This window comes from Lontra canadensis, unplaced genomic scaffold (assembly GCF_010015895.1).
Source record: "Lontra canadensis isolate GAN:19392208 unplaced genomic scaffold, GSC_riverotter_1.0 scaffold91, whole genome shotgun sequence".
NCBI classification, from domain to species: domain Eukaryota; kingdom Metazoa; phylum Chordata; class Mammalia; order Carnivora; family Mustelidae; genus Lontra; species Lontra canadensis.
In genome coordinates this window covers 1,067,375-1,089,577 of record NW_022631085.1, presented here as the reverse complement: position 1 = coordinate 1,089,577, position 22,203 = coordinate 1,067,375, and the positions used below count along the sequence as shown (strand labels likewise).

At 44.1% G+C, this 22,203-nt stretch overlaps 1 protein-coding gene across 4 annotated transcripts in view; it reads left to right on the top strand.

The window, feature by feature from the left end:
* TMC5 (transmembrane channel like 5) overlaps positions 1-22,203 on the top strand; it is a 73,515-nt gene extending 51,312 nt beyond the window's left edge. For all 4 annotated transcript variants that reach the window (XM_032836193.1, XM_032836191.1, XM_032836192.1 and 1 more), the window contains 11 exons: positions 1,821-1,972; positions 4,497-4,575; positions 5,341-5,438; positions 7,024-7,119; positions 10,452-10,527; positions 10,719-10,852; positions 13,113-13,286; positions 14,757-14,835; positions 19,969-20,073; positions 21,259-21,301; positions 22,007-22,203. In XM_032836193.1, coding sequence (XP_032692084.1) covers positions 1,821-1,972; positions 4,497-4,575; positions 5,341-5,438; positions 7,024-7,119; positions 10,452-10,527; positions 10,719-10,852; positions 13,113-13,286; positions 14,757-14,835; positions 19,969-20,073; positions 21,259-21,301; positions 22,007-22,053 — 1,083 coding nt within the window. In that variant the 3' untranslated portion in view covers positions 22,054-22,203. The remainder of the gene's footprint in view (positions 1-1,820; positions 1,973-4,496; positions 4,576-5,340; positions 5,439-7,023; positions 7,120-10,451; positions 10,528-10,718; positions 10,853-13,112; positions 13,287-14,756; positions 14,836-19,968; positions 20,074-21,258; positions 21,302-22,006) is intronic.

The following is a 22,203-nucleotide window of genomic DNA, read 5'->3' as shown; positions in this document are numbered from 1 at the left end:
CTGAACACACCATGCCTTTCCTTATCTCGAGGTGGGACACATGCAGTTCATTCTCCACCCCATCTCCCCTAATTCCCTTATCTGGAGAACTCCTCCTCCTCTAGACCTCAGCACAGTCATTTCCTCACCACCACCACTCTCATTAGACTGAGTTGGGTATTCCTATCCCTGTGCCCTTCTCATGTGTAGTATTGAAAAAACCTGTTGATACATCTGTCTTCAAAAGATGGTAGTGGGGCTCTAGGCCCAATACCTCGTACATAGTAGACGCTCAGCCGAATGGGTGAATAAGTAAAGGAGAAACCAGCGAGAAAATGGATGTGGGATTATATAAATCTAAGGGTTTGCCATCAACCGTACTGAGGTGTGCCCTGAAAGAGGGGAAATTAAGTCTCAGTGCTTAAGGCCTTAGCAATGCCCTACTTAGGATGTGACCAGGTAGCTGTGGGCATAAAGAAGACTATTGAGTTTCTTCTTCACCTGGAATCTTTTCTCTACACCCACCTGAAGTGAAGGAGGGCAGGTAATGGGGTGAGGAGGCAGAAGTGGAGTTGTTTGAATGTCTGCTCTGTGCCAGGCAGGGGTCACATTCCTTGGCAACTCTAGTTTCCTGAGAATGCGTGAATGATGTCCTACCTGTGTTATTTAGGGGCCAGACCTTGCCCTATTTGGTCTCATTTAATTCTATTTATTTATTTATTTATTTATTTGAGAGGCAGAGAGAGAGTGGTGGGGGAAGGGCAGAGGGAGAGAATCTTAAGCAGACTCCCCAGTGAGCATGGAACCTGATGCAAGGCTTGATCCCAGGACCCCGGGATCATGACCTGAACCAATATTGAGAGTCAGACACTTCACTGAGTGAGCCACCCAGGTGCCCCTGGTCTTACTTAATTCTTGAAATGACTCTATGGGTTACATGATAATCTCTTCATTATACAGACAGGGAAAAGGGCCTCAGAGAAGCTATGCATCTGGCCCCAGGTCTTGAAGCTCATAAGCATGGGGAGGGGGCAACATTTGATCTATCTTACCCTGGTTACAAAAATATCGCCAAAAGGGGAGGTGGGGCTTTCAAAACCATCCAGAGGTAAAGGGAGGCAGGGGTGGGGAAGGGGGTAGTGGGAGACAGAAGAAAAACCCACAGGAATCCCTTACTCCAAGGATACTGGCTGAGGGGCACCCGAGACCCCACCCTGAGCCAAATACCAGAGTGTTGCATCCACATGAAGGAAGGGGTGCCTCTCATGACCTCATACAAAGGTATGGCATGGTCTGGCAGAGGCCCCCCCTTTCTCCTAATTCAGCACCCAATGATAGCGAAGCCTGGTGAAAAAGAACAGGGCCGCACAGGAGAGGGGAGGAAAAATTCTACAGTGATCGATACCCACGTGCTGTCGCTTCACCAGATCTAAAGTTTTGCTCCAATGGCCAGGGCACACCTTCTTGTCGCCCCAGACCTCTTGCCAAGGATTGTAAAATCATAGAATGGCCGTTTGCATTCAGGCCTCTAAGACACATCGACCTGGTTCAAATCTTCCACTTGGTAGTGAGTGACCCTAGGCAAGCATTTTTGCCACTCTGACCTCAGTTTGCCCATCAGATAAGTCTGTTCATACCCACCTGATTGGCTGTCCTGAGGATTACATGCAGCATGTGGGTGATGCTTGCCTCAGGGTAAGTGCTCAAGAACGGGTACCTTGATAGCTAATCCCAGAGAAGCTACTCCCGGGTTTTCCCCATTGTGGACAGCCTTCTGTGGGAGGCCGACAGGAGTTCAGTGCACACTTGGCATCTCAGTTCTCTCCCTCTGTCCTCTGCAGTTCCTGAAGAACCACAGGAACCCCGGGGCAGTGCTGTTACTGCCTTTCCTTGTGTCTTGCATCAATCTGGCTGTGCCACGTCTCTACTCCCTGTTCAGGCTGGTGGAGCGCTATGAGATGCCACGGCATGAAGTCTATACCCTCCTGATCCGGTAGGTGTGCCCGCCTTGTCCAACACCAGCCTCTAGTACCATGGAGGGCAGGTAGGGTTAGGCTCAAGGACCAAAGTGCTGTTTTCGGAAAGAAGTCCAAGAATAAAGTGTTTCGTAGCCAGAAAGTCCAAAAAGCGCTCAGAAAATACAGTGAAGTCCGTCTGCCTTTTGCTCAAAGTAAGGGCTTATCTTTTCCCCAATTGTGATCAGCCTGAGGATTAACATAGGTCTCAGTTATGAGATGTACAGATGTGTATGTTGTCGACAGCAAAAAAGGTTCCTGGCTGAGGAGTTGTGTGGGGACTGAAATTTATCCAGTGTTCCCATTAGTCAAGCTGTGAGCCTTGGTAGCCATTGCCTTGGCTAGGAGGAAAAGGAGCATTTTTGTAATTCACACACCCATATGGAGGTGGAGGGGGTGCTTTTGGCAAATCATTGGCTGGGAGGGTGTGCCTTTTTGTGCTAGAGGTGACCCCGGGGTTTCAATAAACATAGGATAAAATTCCCTAGGTTTTGTCCTTATTCCTTCTTCTGGCTAGTTCCCTGACCAGTTCCTGGTTATGGGTATTTATAATAATAGGTCTGTACAAGGCAAATTGAATTTCTTTACTGATCAATTCGAGAGCTCTTGCCTTCCACAGCATCTGAGATCTGACTCCTGATCAGCTCGCCAACCTCATTTGGAGAATTTGGAGGGAGGGTGGTAGACCTGTGTGCTCAGCAGGCCATTTTGTTTTTGTTTTATTTTGTTTTTGTTGTTTTTTAAAGATTATATTTACTTATTTGACAGACGGAGATCACAGGTAGGCAGAGAGGCAGGCAGAGAGTCCCAGGACTCTTGGGATCATGACCTGATCCGAAGGCAGAGGCTTTAACCCACCGAGCCACCCAGGCGCCCCTCAGCAGGCCATTTTGAACCAATCACTTTGCTATTTGTGTTTTTCCTGATCCCTAAAGAGGTTAATTGTCTTTTCATAGACATCAGCCATTTGTACCACTTCACAAAATACTTAAAATATTCAAAATCTTCTCTACATGAAGAGAGAATGGGAAAGCTCAGAAATAGACAATTCTTTTCGATCTAAGATGAGCTTTTCTCAGCTTAGACGAGTGTGTTTTCAACTTTAATATGGAACTACCCTGCAATAAAGGTACACTAATGCATTAATCCAGATATATGGAGCATCTGCTGCAAGCGAGGTGTGGGCAAGAAATCAGGGATCTTGCATTGAAAAAGACAGATCCAGTTCCCTTCCTTCATGGAACTTACTGTCTAACACTGTGGTTCTCAACCTTCAGCACACACTAGAATTACCTGAAGGGATTGCTTGGCCCCATCCCCAGAGTTTCTGATTCTGTAGCTCTGGGGTAGGGCCTGAAAATTTGCCTTTCTAGCAAGTTTGCAGATAAGGCCGATACTACTGGGTTGGAGGACACACTTTGAGAACCACTGGTCTAGTGGCACACAGTTCTTGGCACACCAGTGCTGAAGCCCTATAAAAACTAGCAGGTGTTGACTTAAGGCAAAATGACTGGGTTTAAGAGCTCAGGCTGTTAGAGCAGATGGTCCTCAGTTTCAACCCCTTGCAAACTGTGTGACCTTGGACAAATTGTTTCACCTCAAAGCTTCAGTTTCTTCATCAGTAAGATAGACATAAAATACTATCTGCATGATGATATGATTGTAAGGATTAAGAGTTATAAAGTTGTGGGGCGCCTGGGTGGCTCAGTGGGTTAAGCCGCTGCCTTCGGCTCAGGTCATGATCTCAGAGTCCTGGGATGGAGCCCCGCATCGGGCTCCATGCTCGGCTGGGAGCCTGCTTCCTCCTCTCTCTCTGCCTGCCTCTCTGCCTGCTTGTGATCTCTCTCTGTCAAATAAATAAATAAAATCTGTAAAAAACAAAAAAAAGAGTTATAAAGTTGTAAGTATTAAGTTGTAAAGATTAAGGTGGTTCAGTAAATTTCTTAACACAGTGTACTGTCTATGGTCAGCACCCAGTGAATAGTATGTACGTTTACTGTTAATACAATCAGTGAGAAGTGAAGTCAGATAGTTTGGAGATGCACCAAAAAAGATTAGGTCAGTTGATATGAATTAGGTTATGCTGCAGTAACAAACATACCCTCTCTACTCAGTCTCAGTGGCTTAGAACACAAAGATTTATTTCTTGCTCATACTATATTGTCCCTTGTAGATGAGAGGGGGTTTTGTTCATGTCATTCATGCAGGGATCCAGACTGAGAGCAGGAAGCATCTCAAATATTGCTGATGGCCATTCCAGAGGGAAGACAGTGAGCTCTAGAATCTCACTGGCATTTAAATGCTCCAGTCTTGAAGTGACACAAAGGGACACACATCACTTCTGCTCACAACTCATTTGCCAGAACTAGCCCTATGGCCCCACTCAAACCAGAGGGGAGCCGAAATTTCAGTCCTACCATGGGACCAAAGGGAAGTATCAGCAAACAGTTCTAATGACTGTCATGGAAGGTAATGGTAGTTGTTTTCTCTTCTGTTATTTAGAAACATCTTTCTGAAAATATCAATCATTGGAATTCTTTGCTACTATTGGCTCAACATTGTGGCCCAGGCTGGTGAAGAGGTGAGATTTCTACGCTGTTCTGCCTTGAGTTTGGTTTCTTAACCCTTTGACCACCAGGGAGGAAGTGAGTTTCTCTGGTTTCTCAGAATTTCTATTCATGATCTTAGAGTAGATATCATATTATCCTTCCATTCATCTGCCCATTTACCCATCCATCCATCCATCCATGCTTGGGCTGTACACTGAAAACCACCCTCTTCTTGTTTGGCCAAATCTAAAAGGTCCCAGTCCATCAGCTCATAGAACGGACTTCCTGCAGAAATAATTGACCACCAGATCCATGAACTGAATAAGTCAGCCTTCCAATTTGTGCTAGCCTGCTAAACCCCTAGGCCACTTTCTTAGTCAAGCAGATATTAATGGATTTTCTTAAGGTTAATAAAAAGGGTGAAGACCTTATTGCCATTGATGCCTTCTGCTCTCACTGGCTGAAAAATGGGATCCAGAGAGCATAGGACAGGGATGAAATTTTTAAGAGGAGAGATAGTGAGAAGGGAAAGTTTGGGGCACATGTGGGGGACCAGAATTACTGGGAGGAGAAGGGGCACAGACAGGGAATAAACATCCTTGAAAACAAACTCAACAAATTAATGTTGCATCTGTGCCCAGAGTGGGTCTGCTTTTCTGGGTATGTAAGGTCTCGGTCGAACTGACCTAGTCCTAATGAATGTCATGTCCTAATGAGTGCAGAATGCCAGGAACAGATGGGAGTTGAGCAGGAAGCAACAGCCCCTTCCCATCTCCTGACTCTTGTTTGCCTTTCAGTGTTGGGAAACCCTCATTGGCCAGGAAATCTACCGACTCCTTCTGATGGATTTTGTGTTCTCTTTAGCTGATTCCTTCCTGGGCGAGTTCTTGAGGAGGTAAATATTCGTCAGCCTTGAGTAATTAATACCTGATATTGGACTTCCTGCCGTTGAGCAGGAAGGATGGTTATCTTTTATGCTTATATACTAGTACATAGGTGTCCCTTGTGTACTTTTTATTGTGTACTGTTACAAGTCTGCCTTTAGTTCTTTGGGATACTGCTTTCTTCTGAATTAACCGATATTTCAGTTTTACCTGCCAGCCCTGTTGTTCAGGTTCATTTGGTTCAGCTAGCCCTTTACAACCTTCTCTTGGAAAAAAAATAAAGGCTAGAATCAAAACACAGAAACTGAAAGTCATTTGAGAACTTTCCACTGTAGATAATTTTCATTCTAGTGTATATCGTTCCAGATTTTTCTATGCGCATACTGCTGTGTGTGTGTGTGTGTGTGTGTGTACGTACTATATAACTTCAAAGACAGAAATAGGGTCACACTGCAAATCCTTGTGGTGTTTGCTCTAATTAATCTTAAGACTCTGCTGTGGCATCTCTCCCGGACAGTACATCTAGACTTATGTCATGACTCATTTAGTTGGATTTGATTAATGTGCTCATTGTTATTTTAGAAACCAGGTATACAGAATTGAGGCAGTGTTCTCATTGGCCCATGTGTAGTCCTCTTTCACTGATTTATTCATTTATTTGTTAATAATATGCTGAGCATCTCATTCCTTATAGACGCGTACAAGTTTCTGTGAGCTGCCCTCATGATAAGATGGCATGACGTAAAGAGTCTTTCCTCAGTGGGTAGCTTACATGCCCAGTCTCCTCACTCAGTCTGCCCAACCTCACTTTTATTATAGCTTGGGTCCAGAGTCTGGATGTAAAGGTGAGGAGATTTTTTTGTTTTGTCCTGTTTTTTTTTTTTTTCCCAGTGGGAATTTTATTTATTTATTTAATATTTATGATTTTATTTATTTGACAGAGACGCAGTGAGAGGGAAGGCAAACAGGGGGAGTGGGAAAAAGAGGAACAGGGAGCCTAATACACGGCTTTATCCCAGGATCCCGAGATCATGACCTCAGCAAAAGGCAGACACTTAACAACTGAGCCACCAGGAATCCCTAACCCTGAGATTATTACATGAGCTGAAATCAAAGAGTCAGATGCTTAACCTGAGTCACCCAGGCACCCCTCTAAAATTGTTTTAAACCACTTCAGCAATATCTGTATTCAAATGCATTGTATTAATTCCATTTTCCCTCAAGTCCTTCAATTATTTCTTTGAAAATATGCTTGTACTTGGAACCTTTCAAACATTTTTTTTTTAAGATTTTATTTATTTATTTGACAGACAGAAATCACAAGTAGGCAGAGAGGCGGGCAGAGAGGCGGAGGGGAGGCAGGCTCCCTGCCTAGCAGAGAGCCTGATGGTGGGGCTCCATCCCAGGACCCTGGGATCATGACCTAAGCCGAAGGCAGAGGCTTTAACCCACTGAGCCACCCAGGCGCCCCCCTTTCAAACATTTTTAAGGGTACTTATGACTTTATTCCAAACTGGTGAGCCTCTGCTTTGGGAATCTTTTGAAGGAGAGAGTTGATGATTTGGGTATTAAATTCAGATGTTTTTTTTTTCACAGACTCATTGGGATGCAATTTATCACAAGTTCTGGCTTACAAGAGTTCGACATTGCCAGGAATGTCCTGGAACTGATCTATGCACAAACTCTGGTGTGGTAAGTTTTGAAAATCTTCAGACCAACTCAGAAATATTTTGTAAGTGGGGATATTTTGGCTATTGTTACCCTTATGAGCACTTTCTAAAAACCATGTTAGGAAAATGCATCACGTGATGGCATCTTAACCATTTCTAAATGTACATTTGAGCTGTGTCTATTTGCATAGCTGTACAACAGATCCCCAGAACTCTCTTCATTTTGCAAAGCTGAAACTCCCTACCCATGAAACAAAAACTCTCAGCTCCCCCTTCCCCAGCCCCTTGCAGCCGGCACTCTATTTTCTGTCTCTATGAGTCTGACTGCTCTAGATACTTTATGTCAGTGGAATCATGCAGAGTTTATCTTTTTGTGACTCCCGTGTTTCACTTAGCATAATGTTCTTTGGGTTCTACATAGAGTAGCTGACAGAGTACTTCTTTCCTTTGTAAGACTGAATAATATCCCATCGTGTGGATACACCACATTTCGTTTATCCATCCATCCATGGATGGCCTTTTGGATTGCTTCTACCTCTTGGTTGCTCTGAATAACGCTGCTATGATTATGGGTATGCAAATGTCTTTTTGAGACCCTGCTTTCAGTTCTTTTGGATATATACCCAGAAGTGGAATTGCTGGGCCTTATGGCACATAGGGTCACTCTTAGATTTTTTTAATAAAGGATGTTCAGAAATCAGCTAATATGATAATAACAAAATATTTCCATTTATCAAGTGCTTACTTTGGTTGGGTTTTTTTTTTAAGATTTTATTTATTTATTTGACAGACAGAGATCACAAGTAGTCAGAGAGGCAGGCAGGGAGAGAGAGAGAGGAGGAAGCAGGCTTTCCGGGGAGTAGAGAGCCCGACGTGGGGCTCAATCCAAGGACCCTGGGATCATGACCCGAGCTGAAGGCAGAGGCTTTAACCCACTGAGCCACCCAGGCGCCTCTGGTTGGGTTTTTGAATCCTAGAAACCAAGCCCTCATACTACTGACCACTTGAAGAAGGTTCCAGTAGTCATGAGGTGGGGGAAAAGTTAGTCAGAGGTGACCATCATTACTTCTGGGCCTTTACGGTTTGCGTTAAGAAATTGTAAATAAGCACAATTGAAAACACATGTATCTTTTCCTTTCTCCATGGCAGTTATAGATTTAACCTCTGTGCATTTTAGGAGAATATTGCCTTTGCTGATGAGCTTTGAAAGATGAAACTATTTCACTTAGTAAAATAAGTCAGTCAGAGAAAGATAATTATCATATGGTTTCACTCATATGTGGAATATAAGGAATAGCATGGAGGATTATAGGGAAGGGAGGGAAAACGGAATGGGAAGAAATCAGAGAGGAGACAAACCATGAAAGACTGTAGACTCTGGAAAACAAATGGAGGGTTGTGGAAAGGAGAGGGGTGGAGGGAAGGGGTAAGTGGGTGATGGGCATTAAGGAGGGCATGTGATCTGATGAGCGCTGGGTGTTATACGCAACTAACGAATCATTGAACATTACATCAAAAACTAATGATGTACTATATGTTGGCTAACTGAATTTAAATAATTAAAATAAAAGAAGATAACAGAAAGGTGCCTGGGTGGCTCAGTCTGTAGACCATCCGGCTCTTGGTTTCAGCTCAGGTCATGATCTCAGGGTTGTGAGTTCGAGCTGTTATCTGCTCCATGCTGGATGTGGAGCCTGCTTGGCATTCTCTCTCTGCCCCTCCCTTTCTCACTCTCTTTCTTTCTAAAAAAAGAAGACAACAGAAAGGGAGTGTATGTTAGGGATGATGATAGAAGTGAGGCGAGGTGTTTCCCAAACTTTAGGCTTTTGCACACCAGCCTATTTTTTGGTGTATGTTTATTTGACAGCGAGAGAGGGAGCACAAGCAGGGGGAGCAGGAGACAGAGAAGCAGACTGCCCACTGAGCAGGGAGCCAGTGTGGGGCTCGATCCCAGGATTCTGGGATCATGACCCGAGCTGAAGGCAAATGCTTAACCTACTGAGCCACCCAGGTGCCCCTACTTACATTGTTAAAGACATCTTTATTTTTCAACCATAAATGGAAAACTAGTGTCATTTGAGAGAAACTTCAAGTAACTTGAAAAGCAAATCAAGCTAGGGCACCTGTCTGGCTCAGTTGGTAGAGCATCCGACTCCTGATCTCAGGGTCATGAGTTTGAGCCCCATTTCTGGTGCAGAGATTACTTAAAGAAAAGTGTCAGTCACTTTAAAAAAAAATAAAATAAAACCAAGCCAACACAGTCATTAAATTCTAACTAGGTGTTGCTATCTGCCAAGGCTCTTAGTTTAAATCTTCCTGCCCCCCGCCTTTCTTTCAGGGAAAAAAAGGGATGTGGGCAAGTGTTAGGGCCAACAGAGCATGATTTTCTTCTCTTGGCACTTAGGAACATTAGGGAGAATTGAGGGGGAATGCCCTTCTCATGTGTAACTCAGTGCAGTTTAAAGATTTTTTAAATTTATTTTATTTTATTTATTTATGTGAGAGAGAGAGAGAATGAGAGAGAAGGAGCATGAGAGGGGAGAGGTCAGAGGGAAAAGCATATTCCCTGCTGAGCGGGGAGCCTGATGTGGGACTCAGTCCTGGGACTCTAGGATAATGACCTGAGCCAAAGGCAATCGCTCAACCAACTGAGCCACCCAGGCACCCCATTCAGTGCAATTTAATGACTGTCCCTGCAGGACCTCAGACTGTCTTAAATGCCATGAAGGGAGAGGGACATGTCCCCCATTTGGGACACCTAGGTTAGGGCTTGCTGAAGGCCATTTGGTGGTATGTGGGTGGTGTTTTCTGCAAAATCTCTTTCCCAAAGCTGGGAAGAGAACAAGTGAGGATCCTGGGTAAGGTGGGGGTGTTCCTGGTTTGCAGTGACAGAGCAGTCTCCCCCTTTTGTTAGGACTGCCATAGACAAAGTACCACAGGAGGGGTGGCTTAAGCAACACGATTCTGGAGGCTGGAGGTCCAAGATCAAGGTGTACATAGGGTTGGTTTCTTCTGAGACCTCCATTCTTGGCCTGTAATTGGCACCTTCTTGCAGTGTCCCGTGGTTCCTCTGGGTGTATCTGTGTCCTAATCTCTTCTTTTAAGGACTCTAGGCAGATTGCATTAGGGCCCACCCTAGTGACCTCATTTTACCTTAATTACCTCTTTAAAGACCCTATTTCCAAATATAACACATTCTGAGGGACTGGGAGTTAGGACTCCAACATATGCATTTTGGAGAAACAAGTTCAACCTGTAACCCCCTCTTTCCCTTCCCTTCAAACCCCTGTATCTCCCCCTACTCCCCACTCTGTGTGTTTCCCCCTGACCTCTGACACTCTTTTTCCCTCATAGGATTGGAACCTTCTTCTGCCCTCTGCTGCCCTTTATCCAAATGATTACTCTTTTCATCATGTTTTACGTCAAAAATGTGAGTCAGTCTGAAGTTGGAATCAATTAGCCTCTCTCAGTCCCATGTGGTGACCCTGTGGTGGTTGAAATTGCATTGGGGATGGTAGGGGTTGGTGCTGAAAAGAGTATCAGGAAGCCAGTGCCCAGGTGGGGTCCCTCTGGCCTGCTTCTCTGGCCGCAGATGGGAGCTGGCTGTTTCTCTCTCTCCAGATCAGCCTGATGATGAATTTCCAGCCTCCAAGCAAAGCCTGGCGAGCCTCACAGATGATGACGTTCTTCATCTTCTTGCTCTTTTTCCCATCCTTCACTGGGGTCCTGTGCACCCTGGCCATCACCATCTGGAGGTAGGAGATAGGAGCCTTATGGTGAGGTCTTAGAGATGGGGTGGGTGAGTGTTTTAACATATCGGCTTTATTATGATTAAGGTATGGTGAGGCCAGCAGATCAGAAGGTGAATGCTGTTGAAACGGTGATTTGTTATTCTCAGACCGCAGTAGAAGTGGTGGTGGGGGATGGGAATACCACACCACGGAGGGCCACGTGTGGAAGCCCCAGGGTTGGTCAGGTTGCAGAGGGAGTGAGGAGAAAATGTGAGTAAGAGCCTTTATGGTGGTTTCCATGGGAAGGAAAGGTCGAAGCAGGGTAGGCAGGTTTAGGATTGGCTAGTTGGAACAATTTCAGTGGGCTTTGAGGTATGGGGGCTGACTGGAGTTGTCTGGTACCTGGGGCCTGGGGTGATCAGGGCATGGGGATCGTGACCCTGCGTGTGAGAGCCTGATAGAGTAGATGGAGGGTGGGATAAGGGCTCTGGACCAAGGGCTGTCTCTCCAGGGTCAGTAAGACCCTGGATGTCAAAACATCAGAGTGAGAAGACATGCTTAATAAGCTTGTTACATTGTTTAGCCCAAGTTCCCTTGGAAATCAGCAGACACAACAACCAAGGGAAGGAGGAGATCTTGGTTTGGTCACCACCCAGCAGGTGACTTGGCACAGCTTCCTCACTTCTCAAAGTACAGCTGCTTCCCAGAACAGGGACAGGACTTCAGCCAAGTGAACCGAAATGCCCTGCTTGAGCTGGTTCCCTCCTAGCTCTCTGACCTCAACCCACTTTGGCTCCACTTTCCTTCGTCCTCGTGGCTCTTGCTCCATGCCTGGGACCCTGTGAGCCTCTCCTGACACAGGGTGGAGTCCTCTGTTTGAGGTGTTCTCCCCACTCCCCTTGCTTGGTGACCTTCTGTCCACCCTCTGTTTCTTGGCTCAGAAGTCATCTTCAAGAGGTGACCCTCCTGACCCTGCTTATCTATGTCAGTTCCACTTCTTCTCTCTCTAAGGGCAGTTTCCTTTCTTCATTCCATCGTTCATGGTCAGAAATGCCTTCATTTGAACCTTTGTTTAATCATTACCCATTAGTTGTTCATTTTTCTTTTTCTTTTCCCATAGTTTATTTTTTAATTAAAAAAAATAAAAAAAGATTTTATTGGGGCGCCTAGGTGGCTCAGTGGGTTAAAGCCTCTGCCTTCGGCTCGGGTCATGATCCCAGGGTCCTGGGATCGAGCCCCACGTCGGGCTCTCTGCTCAGCGGGGAGCCTGCTTCTTCCCTCTCTCTCTCTGCCTACCTGTGATCTCTGTTTGTCAAATAAATAAATAAAATTTAAAAAAAAAAGATTTTATTTGAAAGAGAGAGGGAGGGTGCATGAATGGGGGGAGGGGCAGAAGGAGAGGGAGAAACTGACTCCCCACTGAGCCGCCAGCCAGATGCGGACTCCATCCCAGGAACCTGGGATCATAACCTGAGCTGAAGGCAGATGCTTAACTGACTGAGCCACCCAGGCATCCCTAGTGGTCCATCTTTCTTACTAAAGTGTAAACCGAAGAGGGCACAGTCCACATCTGTCTTGTTTACTATGGAATCCCCAAGGGTTAGTATCTAGCACTATGCCGGGTACGGGTGCAGTAAACTTTTATTGAATGAATGAATGAGTGAATGAATGAATGAATGAAAGAACAGAGGAGCTGACTTTTAGGATGTAAGCAGAACTGGAACCATAAGGAACTCAAGTGGCTTCAGGGCAGGCTCCTCAGTTTAATGATGTCTTTGCATCTCCCTTTTCTCTCTCTCTCTAACCAGTTCCTAGTTTCCCTCTAGTTTTTGTTGGTTCATAACAACTGACTACATGTGGCCACCGTTGTTGCCACAATTCAGGTCCAGCTTCACAATTCACAATTCACAGTTCAGGTTCAGCTTCCACAAATCACAGGGTCCCTCCCCTCTTCATATTTCTTAGTTCAAGTTCCCCAGAAAAAGAATGTGACCACCCAGTTCAGTTCTTTAAGCCAGGATATCACTGTCTGCTCTTTGGATGGGCAACAAGTAGATCTGGTGAGAAGCCTGTCTGGGAGCAGGTCCTTGGAGTACAAGTCACATGTATAAAACATACTAGCTGAGGCCTCAAGGGAGAGGGTTTCGTTTGGAAGGAGAGTTTGTGTACAGCAGGCAAGAATTGCTGCTTCCAGGGGCAGAGCCCAGAAAGGACCGTTTGATTCCAGAAAAAGCTGTTCCCAAGTCCGGTGCTAGAGATGTCTTTCTGTCCCTTGTTTTACCAGACTGAAACCTTCCGCTGACTGTGGCCCCTTCCGAGGTCTTCCGTTCTTCATTAACTCCATCTACGGCTGGATCGACACCCTGAGTAAAAAGCCCAGCTACCTGTGGGTTGTTTGGATCTACCAGAACCTCATCGGAAGTGTTCATTTCTTTTTCATCCTCACCCTCATTGTGTTGTAAGTGGAGCACCTGGGGAATCTGGAGGGGGAAACATACCCTTAACTCTGTCCTGGGTAGTCTGAGGGGAGGTTTGCTGGGAGAGCAAAGAGCTACAGTGTAGCTCAGTGTTCTGAATGCTCCTCAATTTGCCCTTGAATTTTTAAAAAAGTTACTTATTATCATCTTGTCTTAGGTTTTCCTTTTTTTTTTCTTTTTTCTTTTTTTGCCTGTTTTATGAAGGAAGCAATGCCTGTGATGCCCCCTCTTAAGAAATAACATGAACACAAAATGAAAATTTGGATTTGAGACTGCTTGGGAAAATTATGTGTGTGATTCTGAGATTCTGATTACATTGAAATGGGTCAGGCGTTGTTAGTAGGTAGGATAGTGTTCTTCCATTTGCAGATAAAAACAATTGATTTCTGACTTGTCGTGAAAAAACAGATCTGCCAAGGCTGGGGTCATCTTCTTGTGGGAACAGTTGGTTGGCTAATAGCTGTCCCTATCTAGAAGCCTAGTCGTGGTGGCGTTGGAGATGGCAACCCCTCCTCGAGAGAGACGAAACTCAAAAGCACAGGCTAGTGGAAGCAGTGGATGGTGCTTACAGAGCAGCCTCTCAGTTTTATAGGTAGAAGTGATGAGACAGAGATGGGCTGGCTTGCAGAGATAGGTTCTGGGCTGCACAGCCTGTGAGTGACACAGGGGTTAGAACCAGGGTGTCTTTGCTCTGGGTTGTGCCCTCCCTTCCCTACGCTAGGTTGTCACTGACCTCTTTAAAATGCTGAGCTTTCCTAGGGTCTTGTTGCATCTTACTTCCAATTCACTGGGTAGCTTATTAGAGATCCAGAATCTTGGGCCCTACTCCAGATCTACAGAACCCCAGAATCTGCATTTTGACAAGCTCCCCAGGAAATTTACGTCACATTGAAGTTGGAATAGCAGTGTCCAGACTCACAAACTGGCTACACATGAGAATCATGTGTAATTTCTAAAAATACTGTCATCTGGCCCTCTGCCCAGAGAAGCTCAGTTAGTTGATCTGAAAAGAGGCCATGGAATGAATTTTTTTTCCATCTGTCATGATTCCGTGTGCAGCCAGGTTGAGAACTGTTGCCTTTTTTTTTTTTTTTTTTAAATTTACTTGAGACAGAGAGTGCAAGCAGGGTGGGGGCAGGCTCAGAGGGAGAAGGGGAAGCAGACTCTGTGCTGAGAGGGAACCCAACCTGGGGCTTGATCCCAGGACTCTGAGATCATGATCGACCCCAGACGAAGGAGATGCTTGACTGACTGAGCCACCCAGGCACCCCTAGAGCCATTGCTCTGATGTATTTAACCTGTAACTCACCCAGATACAACTTTTCAGGAACACTGTAGGGCCAAAATCCACTTGCAAGTACATATCTCCATTTCTTTGCATCCTTTTGGAATTTGGGGCCTGCAAAACATTGGTAAAAGTATCTGTCATTCTTTCTTTTCTTCTCTTCTAGAATAATCACCTACCTTTACTGGCAGATCACAGAGGGAAGGAAGATAATGATCAGACTGCTCCATGAACAGATCATTAATGTAAGTTCCCTCAGTCCCTCTGTTATCCTCCTCCCACTTTTTTTTTTTTTAATATTTTATAAGGGGAATTTCCAGACATACCCTGAATAGAATAGTTTATTGAACCCACATTTGCCCACCACTCAGTACCAACTACTGTCAACATTTGGATACTGTTATTTTATTATCCCTCACATAAATCTCTGGATTATTTTATTTTATTGTTACATATAACACCCAGTGCTCATCATCTCTGGGTTATTTTATTTTATTTAGTTAATTTATTTTTATTTTTATTTTTATTTATTTATCTTTTCTTAAAGATTTTATTTATTTATTTGACAGAGATCACAAGTAGGCAGAGAGGCAGGCAGAGAGAGAGAGAGAGAGAGGGAAGCAGGCTCCCCTCTGAGCAGAGAGCCTGATGTGGGACTCGATCCCAGGACCCTGAGATCATGACCTGAGCCGAAGGCAGTGGCTTAACCCACTGAGCCACCCAGGAGCCCCTAATTTATTTTTTTAAAAGATTTTATTTATTTATTTGACAGAGGGAGAGAGAGATCATAAGTAGGCAGAGAGACAGGCAGAGAGAGAGGGGGATGCAGGATCCCCAGCAAGCAGAGAGCCTGATGCGGGGCTGGATCCCAGGACCCTGAGATCATGACCTGAGCCAAAGGCAGAGGCTTAACCCACTGAGCCACCCAGGTGCCCTCTCTGGATATTTTTTTTTTAATTAAAGATTTTATTTATTTACTTGAGAGACAGAGATCACAAGTAGGCAGAGAGGCAGGCAGAGAGAGGAGGAAGCAGGCTCCCCACTGAGCAGAGATCTGGATGCAGAACTTGATCCCAGGACCCTGGGATCATGACCTGAGCCGAAGGCAGAGGCTTTCACCCACTGAGCCACCCAGGCACCCTCTCTGGATTATTTTAAAGCAAATCTAGACTTATATCATTTTATCTGTAAAAACTTATATGTGCCTAAGAGAAACAGACTTTTTTTTTTTTAAGATTTTATTTATTTATCTACGAGAGAGAGACAGAGATAGTGAGAGAGAGCAGAAGCCTGGAAGAGAGGGAAAACACACTCCCCACTGAGCAGGGAGCCCGATGAAGATACAGGCTTTTAAAAAATATAACCACAATGCCATCATCATACCTAAAAGAAAGGGTAATAATTCCTTACTGTCATCTCATTTGTAATTAATGGTCAGATTTCCTGATTGTCCTCTGAAGTGTTCTTTTTTAATTTTTTTAAAAGATTTTATTGATTCCTTGAGAGAGAGAGAGATACAGAAAGCACAAACAGGGGGAGAGGCAGAGAGAGAGGGAGAAGCAGACTCCCCATTGAGCTGGAAGCCTGACTTGGGGCTCGATCCCAGAACCGGAGACCATGACCTAAGCCAAAGGCAGAGGCTTAACCATCTGAGCTGTCTAGGCACCTCTATGAAGTGTCTTTTTACACTAGGGTTGTTCAAATCAGGATCTGAGAAAGTGCCATAGGTAACATTTGTTGATATGTTTCTTGCTTCTTTCTTTCCTTTTTTAGGTTTTTATTTATTTATTTGGCAGAGAGAGCGAGAGAACACAAGCAGGCAGAGCAGCAGAGGGAGAGGGAGAAGTAGACTCTCCACTGAGCAGGGAGCCCGATGTGGGGCTTGATCCGAGGATCTTGGGATCATGACCTGAGCTGAAGGCAGTCACTTAACCAACTGAGCCAGCCAGGCACCCCTTGTTTCTTTTTATCTATAATTGTTCACACCTCCTTTCTTCTCTTGCCATTTATTGTTGATGAAACCAGATCATTTGTCTTGTGGTAGATGTTACATTCTGGATATATCTGATTTGCAATCTTGTCGTGGTGTTCACTATGTTTCTTTTTTCTTTATATTTCCTGTTCCCTGCTGGTGAGATTTGAAAACCTGATTAAATTCAGATTCAGTGTTTTAGCCAGAATACTTCAGAGGTGATGCTAGGAGCTGCTTATGACGTCACCTTGAGATGTAAAATGTCCAGTTGTCTATTTTTGTGATGTTAAAAGCAATCAGTGGGTCCATGCTTAGTTAGCCAGACCCATCCATTGTAAGGCTCCCCATCTGCCTTTCACCTGATGGATTTTGCAGGCTTTGATTAATATTGCCTAGAAGACCTACTGATTTTGTTAGAAATGACAAAATAGTGGTACTCTACTCCTAGAAATTCTTCTGCATTAATAAGCTAGAATTCCTCTATGAAAAAAGGAATTTTTGCTCACCAACTATTTGATTATGTTGTAATGCAATTTATAAAGGAAAGGCAACATAGATGCATTTTTTCCCTTTTATTTACCAGTTTTTGAAATGATGGGTTGGTACCCTCCTGTATTAGTTTCTTGGACCTGCCATAGCAAATAACCACAAACTTGGTGGCTTAAAATAACAAGTTTATTCTCTCACAGTTCTTGATGCCAGAAGTCCAAAATCAAGGTGTCAGCATTGCTGGTACCTTCCAATGCTGTGAGAGAGAATCTGTTCCATGGTTCTCATAACTTCTTTTGGGGACCACTGGCTCACCTTGCTGTTCATTTGCTCAGGGCTTCCTAACTGCTCTCTCTGCCTCCATCTTTGCAAGTTCCTCTTCCCTGTGTTCTGTTTCTCCTTCTCTTCTAAGGACTTGTCATTGAATTTAGGGTTCATCTTCATCTGGAAGGATCTCATCTCAGATTCTTTAATTTCATCTACAAAGACTTCATTTCCAAATAAGGCCATAGTCACAGGTACTGGGGTCAGGATAACTTGGACCTATCTTTTCAGAAGGGAGATACTGTTCGACCTGCTATACCTAGCAACCTCCCAATGTGGCCAGTGAGGATTTTAAAATTATCCTTATGGATTCATAGATTTAAGCATACTTGGGCATCTTTCAATTATAATAATTTATTTGTGCTTAAACAGTCTCATCCTTTGCTAATGGAAATCCTTTTGAATTAGCTCCTAGGCTCTTTTGACATGACTCTAGAAGTCTTTTTTTTTTTTTTTTTTTTTTTTTTTACACATTTTGTTTACTTGACAGAGAGAGAGCGAGCACAAGCATGGATAGCTGCAGAGGGAGAGGAAGAAGCAGGGAGCCCCACGCAGGGCTCGATCCCAGGACCTTAGGATCATGACCCAAGCCAAAGGCAGCCACTACCAGCTGAGCCACCCAGGTGCCCATTATGACCCTAGAAATCTCTGATAGGTTACTTGCTCTGTGGAAGGACAAGATGTTCCAGGCTCTTCTTGTTCATTACGTGTCCCAGAACATGAATAATTTTTTCTGAGTCCTGGTGAAATGGTATTTAGAGACCACAGTCTGGGAATAAGGTTGCTCATGGCTCTGGGCTGGTTCCCTTTTCTTCTAAATGCCAACATAATTATGACATGAACACTTACATCTAAGAACATAGGAAAGAAGCAGGATTCCCTAGGGTACTATCTACTTGAATCTTTGGGGTTTCAGATCACTTGGATTGGTCCTTTATATGGTATAAAGAAAGGGCGTGGATTAATTATGTTCTTTCCCCTGCCTGTCCCCACAAACATCACCTGTATTTTTCTGATGCAGCATGTAGAATATTTTGGGAAGGTCTTTAGAAGATTTTAACTGGGGAGAGATTTGATTTTAAAACCTTCTGTTGTAAGGGCAGTGCCAAGTAAACTGGGGAGGAATTTAGATGGCATCATTTCAGGGAGGCATCAGAAGCATCTCCACAGGTCTGCATCCTTCAAAGTCTGGCCCAGAGGGAGGACCACAAAGATAGGCTCATTGTCTCCAAAAGAACCCAGACTAAGAGGCTGAAAATAGGCTCAGTTAACAATCCTTCTCAAAGTATGATCACCTTCACTGAAACTCTTGAATGCTTATTAAAAATGCAAATTCCTATTACCCTGAGCTCCTCCAACAAGTAATGGCAACAGATAACATTTGTTGAGCATTTACACGATGCGTGGCATGGGCTAAATAATGAACAAAAGATCTGATTTAATTTTTATTACTCTCTCTGGGGCATATACATCTTTAATCCCTATTTTAAAATTAAGGAAACTAAGGCTTACATAGTGAAATGACCTGCCCAAAGTCTCAGGGCTAGTAAGTGGTGGGATTTGAATTGGGAAAGGCCAAAGTTTATACTCTTAACTACCATGCAGCTTTGCCTCCCTGAATTAAGATCATTTGGATAAATCCTAGGAGTTTTCATTTTTGCAAGCTCTCCAGGCAATTCTAATTGGAACTAGAGTATGGAAATGGCTGTTAGAGACCAGCACTTTCCAAACCAGTTGGCTATATCCAAGACAGCTAGCAGACTTGTTTAAAATGCCAATTCCCAAGGACAGCTCTTCCTTGTGGAATTCCAGTGAATAAATGTAGAAGGAATGAGGGAAATAGAAAATTATTATGAGGGGTGCCTGGGTGGCTCAGTCAGTTGGGCATCTGCCTTCATCTCAGGTTTTGATCTGGGGGTCCTAGGATTGAGCCCTACACTGGGCTCCTTGCTCAGCGGAGAGCCTGCTTCTCCCTCTTCCCCTGCTTGTACTCTCTCTCTCTCTGTGTCAAATAAATAAATAAAACCTTAAAAAAAAAGAAAATTATTATGAAGCAAATACCACAGCAAAAACTGTTGGATGCTAAATGAAAATGATAACTGTTTGTTAGATACTCAAATTCGTGGGTGAAAGTTTAATGAGAAAAAAGGGCGGGGTACCTGGGTGGCTCAGATGTTAAGCATCTGCCTTCGGCTCAGGTCATGATCCCAGGGTCTTGGGATCGAGCCCCGCATCAGGCTCCATGCTCAGCGGGAAGCCTGCTTCTCCCTCTCCCACTCCCCCTGCTTGTATTCCTTCTCTCACTGTCTCTCTCTGTCTGTCAAATAAATAAATGAAATATTAAAAAAAAAAAGACTCTCTCTCTCTGCCCTCTCCCGCCCCCTCCCCCTTTCAAATACATAAGTGAATCTTAAAAAGAAGAGAGAGAGAGAGAGAGAGAGAGAGAGAGAACATGGTGGCAGTCTCTATCCTGTGTCTGGGACCCTACCTGCCTAAAAAAAAAAAAAAAATCACCCTTCTTTCCATCATTTTCTTCTTAACCTCACACCACCCTCCATATTTTTGTTCTTATTTTTGTTTTCCTTCTTGGCAGGAGGGCAAAGATAAAATGTTCCTGATAGAAAAGTTGACCAAGCTGCAGGATGTGGAGAAGAGAGCAAACACCAGCTCATTCATCCCAGAAAGGAGAGATGTAGAGGTGAGACGGGAGTTCGCCTTGGGGTCCTCGCTCATGACACAGACTTGCCTCCTTGTAAAATGTGCGTCAGGAAACTAGGATAACACAAGGGCTCTTCACTTTCTATGTTTAAACATTTCTGTATTTCTTATTTAACAAATAATGTCCTTTCAACCCTATCCAAGCTGACCCTTGTTCTTGGTGCGGGGGTTACCATGATGAAGGCCCTTATGGGGCTTGGGTGCATCCCTTGTATAATCCAGTCATCCAGAAGTATTTCCACTGAGAAGGAAAGTACCTTGAAATCTCATCCCACAGTGATAATGGTTCAGTGTATACTCTTCCGGATCTTCTTCCCTAGGCATCTCTAAATATACATGTATATGTGTCTACATATACAAATTTATTAATTTATTAGAAAAGTGGGGTTATACTGTACACATGGTATCATAACTCCATCCCTCATCACTTAATACTAAATTTCTGACATCATTTCAGTCTGTGCGTACTTGGATATTTGGGTTGTTTCCAGGATTTTTGTTTCTAATACTAAAAACAGTGTGTAATGAAACATTTTAAACTATTTTTACATGAGTATTTTTGCCATAGGGCATGCCCATGATAATGTTAATAGATTTTACCATATCATACTCTTAAGAAGATTTTACCAATTTTATGCTTACCAAGAGGGTATAAGAGGTATTTGAAATCCTGCTCTAACCAAAACCCTTGTTAGTTTCCTTGGTGTCCCAGAAGATATGGATAAACAGTAAATCCATTTTAATTCAAATGCCACTGGTTTTTGGAAGCTAGGATCTTGTCGGAAGAGACTGCCATGCTATTTACTAACTGTGCAAATTATTACCATTAGCATGATGTAGATACAGCCTCTAGAGGCCTGACTCTAAATCCTATGCAGGCAGAGATGCTGTCTGTACCCTTACAGCCCCGGGCACTGATATATTACCTGGCATATTGTAGATGCTCAATAAATATCTAAGAGATGAATGAATAAATTAATGGAATCACTTTCCCTTAAAAGACCAAACAAAACATGTTTGCTTTGTCTGTGACTGAGCCCTGGTTTCCATCTGCCACATCTTAATTTTGAAATGGCGGGGGCTCACAGATCCCATCAGCTATGCAACAGGACCCGAGTATGCATCCTCTTCCAGTGATGAGGCCACCTGTTTTATTCCCTTTCAGCAACCGGACCCTTTGCATGTCAGGGAACAAGATGCTGCTCGTGGTGAGTAACCATACTGGCCCTGAAGGAGACCCAATTTAACCAAATAAGAGAGGGTCAGAGCTGCTCATGCATCAGCCTTTCAATTAAAAGAACTGACCCAGACTGGCTTTAGCAAAAATCCAAGAATAATTCTTGCCTGAAGCATGGCCAGAAACTGAGACTCAGAATATGTCACCAGAACCTGGTTTCTTTCTATACCGTTTTTTTCCATGTTAGCTCTTTTCTCGAACAGGCTCTTGCTCACAATTTATCAGCCTCTCATACCTTCTCAGATTCAAGTCTAGTGGGAAAGAAGGAGAGACCCAGAATTCTCAATGTATTTCATTGGATCTGACTGGGTGATGTGTGCATCCATGAGCCAATTGCTGTGGCCATGAAAATGTGATGATTCATTGGCCAGATCAGACATCTGTAGGTAGAGGTGGTACAACCAAACAGACCCTAGGGACTGAGAATGGGGAAGGGTTGACTTCCCAAAGGAAGTCAGGAGTTGAGGCCAGAGGGGAATGAATTTTAGGGAGGAAACAACAAACCCATCCATCTTTTTTGGGATAGCATTTACTGATGGCACCTAATGGTGGGAGTTCAAGGGGAGAATTGCAGAAACTTAACAGAAGAAGGCAGGAGGATCTTGAATTTGGTCTTTTCCTTGGAGACACGAGGCAGTGGTGCATCGGTGCTCATTCCTCTTTTCTCTGTACATAGACCTGCGATTAAGGCGATCAGTTCAAGAAGAGAATCCAGAGATGTGATGTTTGTTGCGGCAGTCAGACACCCATCAAATGAAAAGACAAAGATGGAACTACTTCTTCCATGACACCCGGGACTTTCTGAACTTCAGGAGGGGAATTCAAGCCATTATCCAGGACGGGAAACTGGCCACATTGTATATACTGATGCAA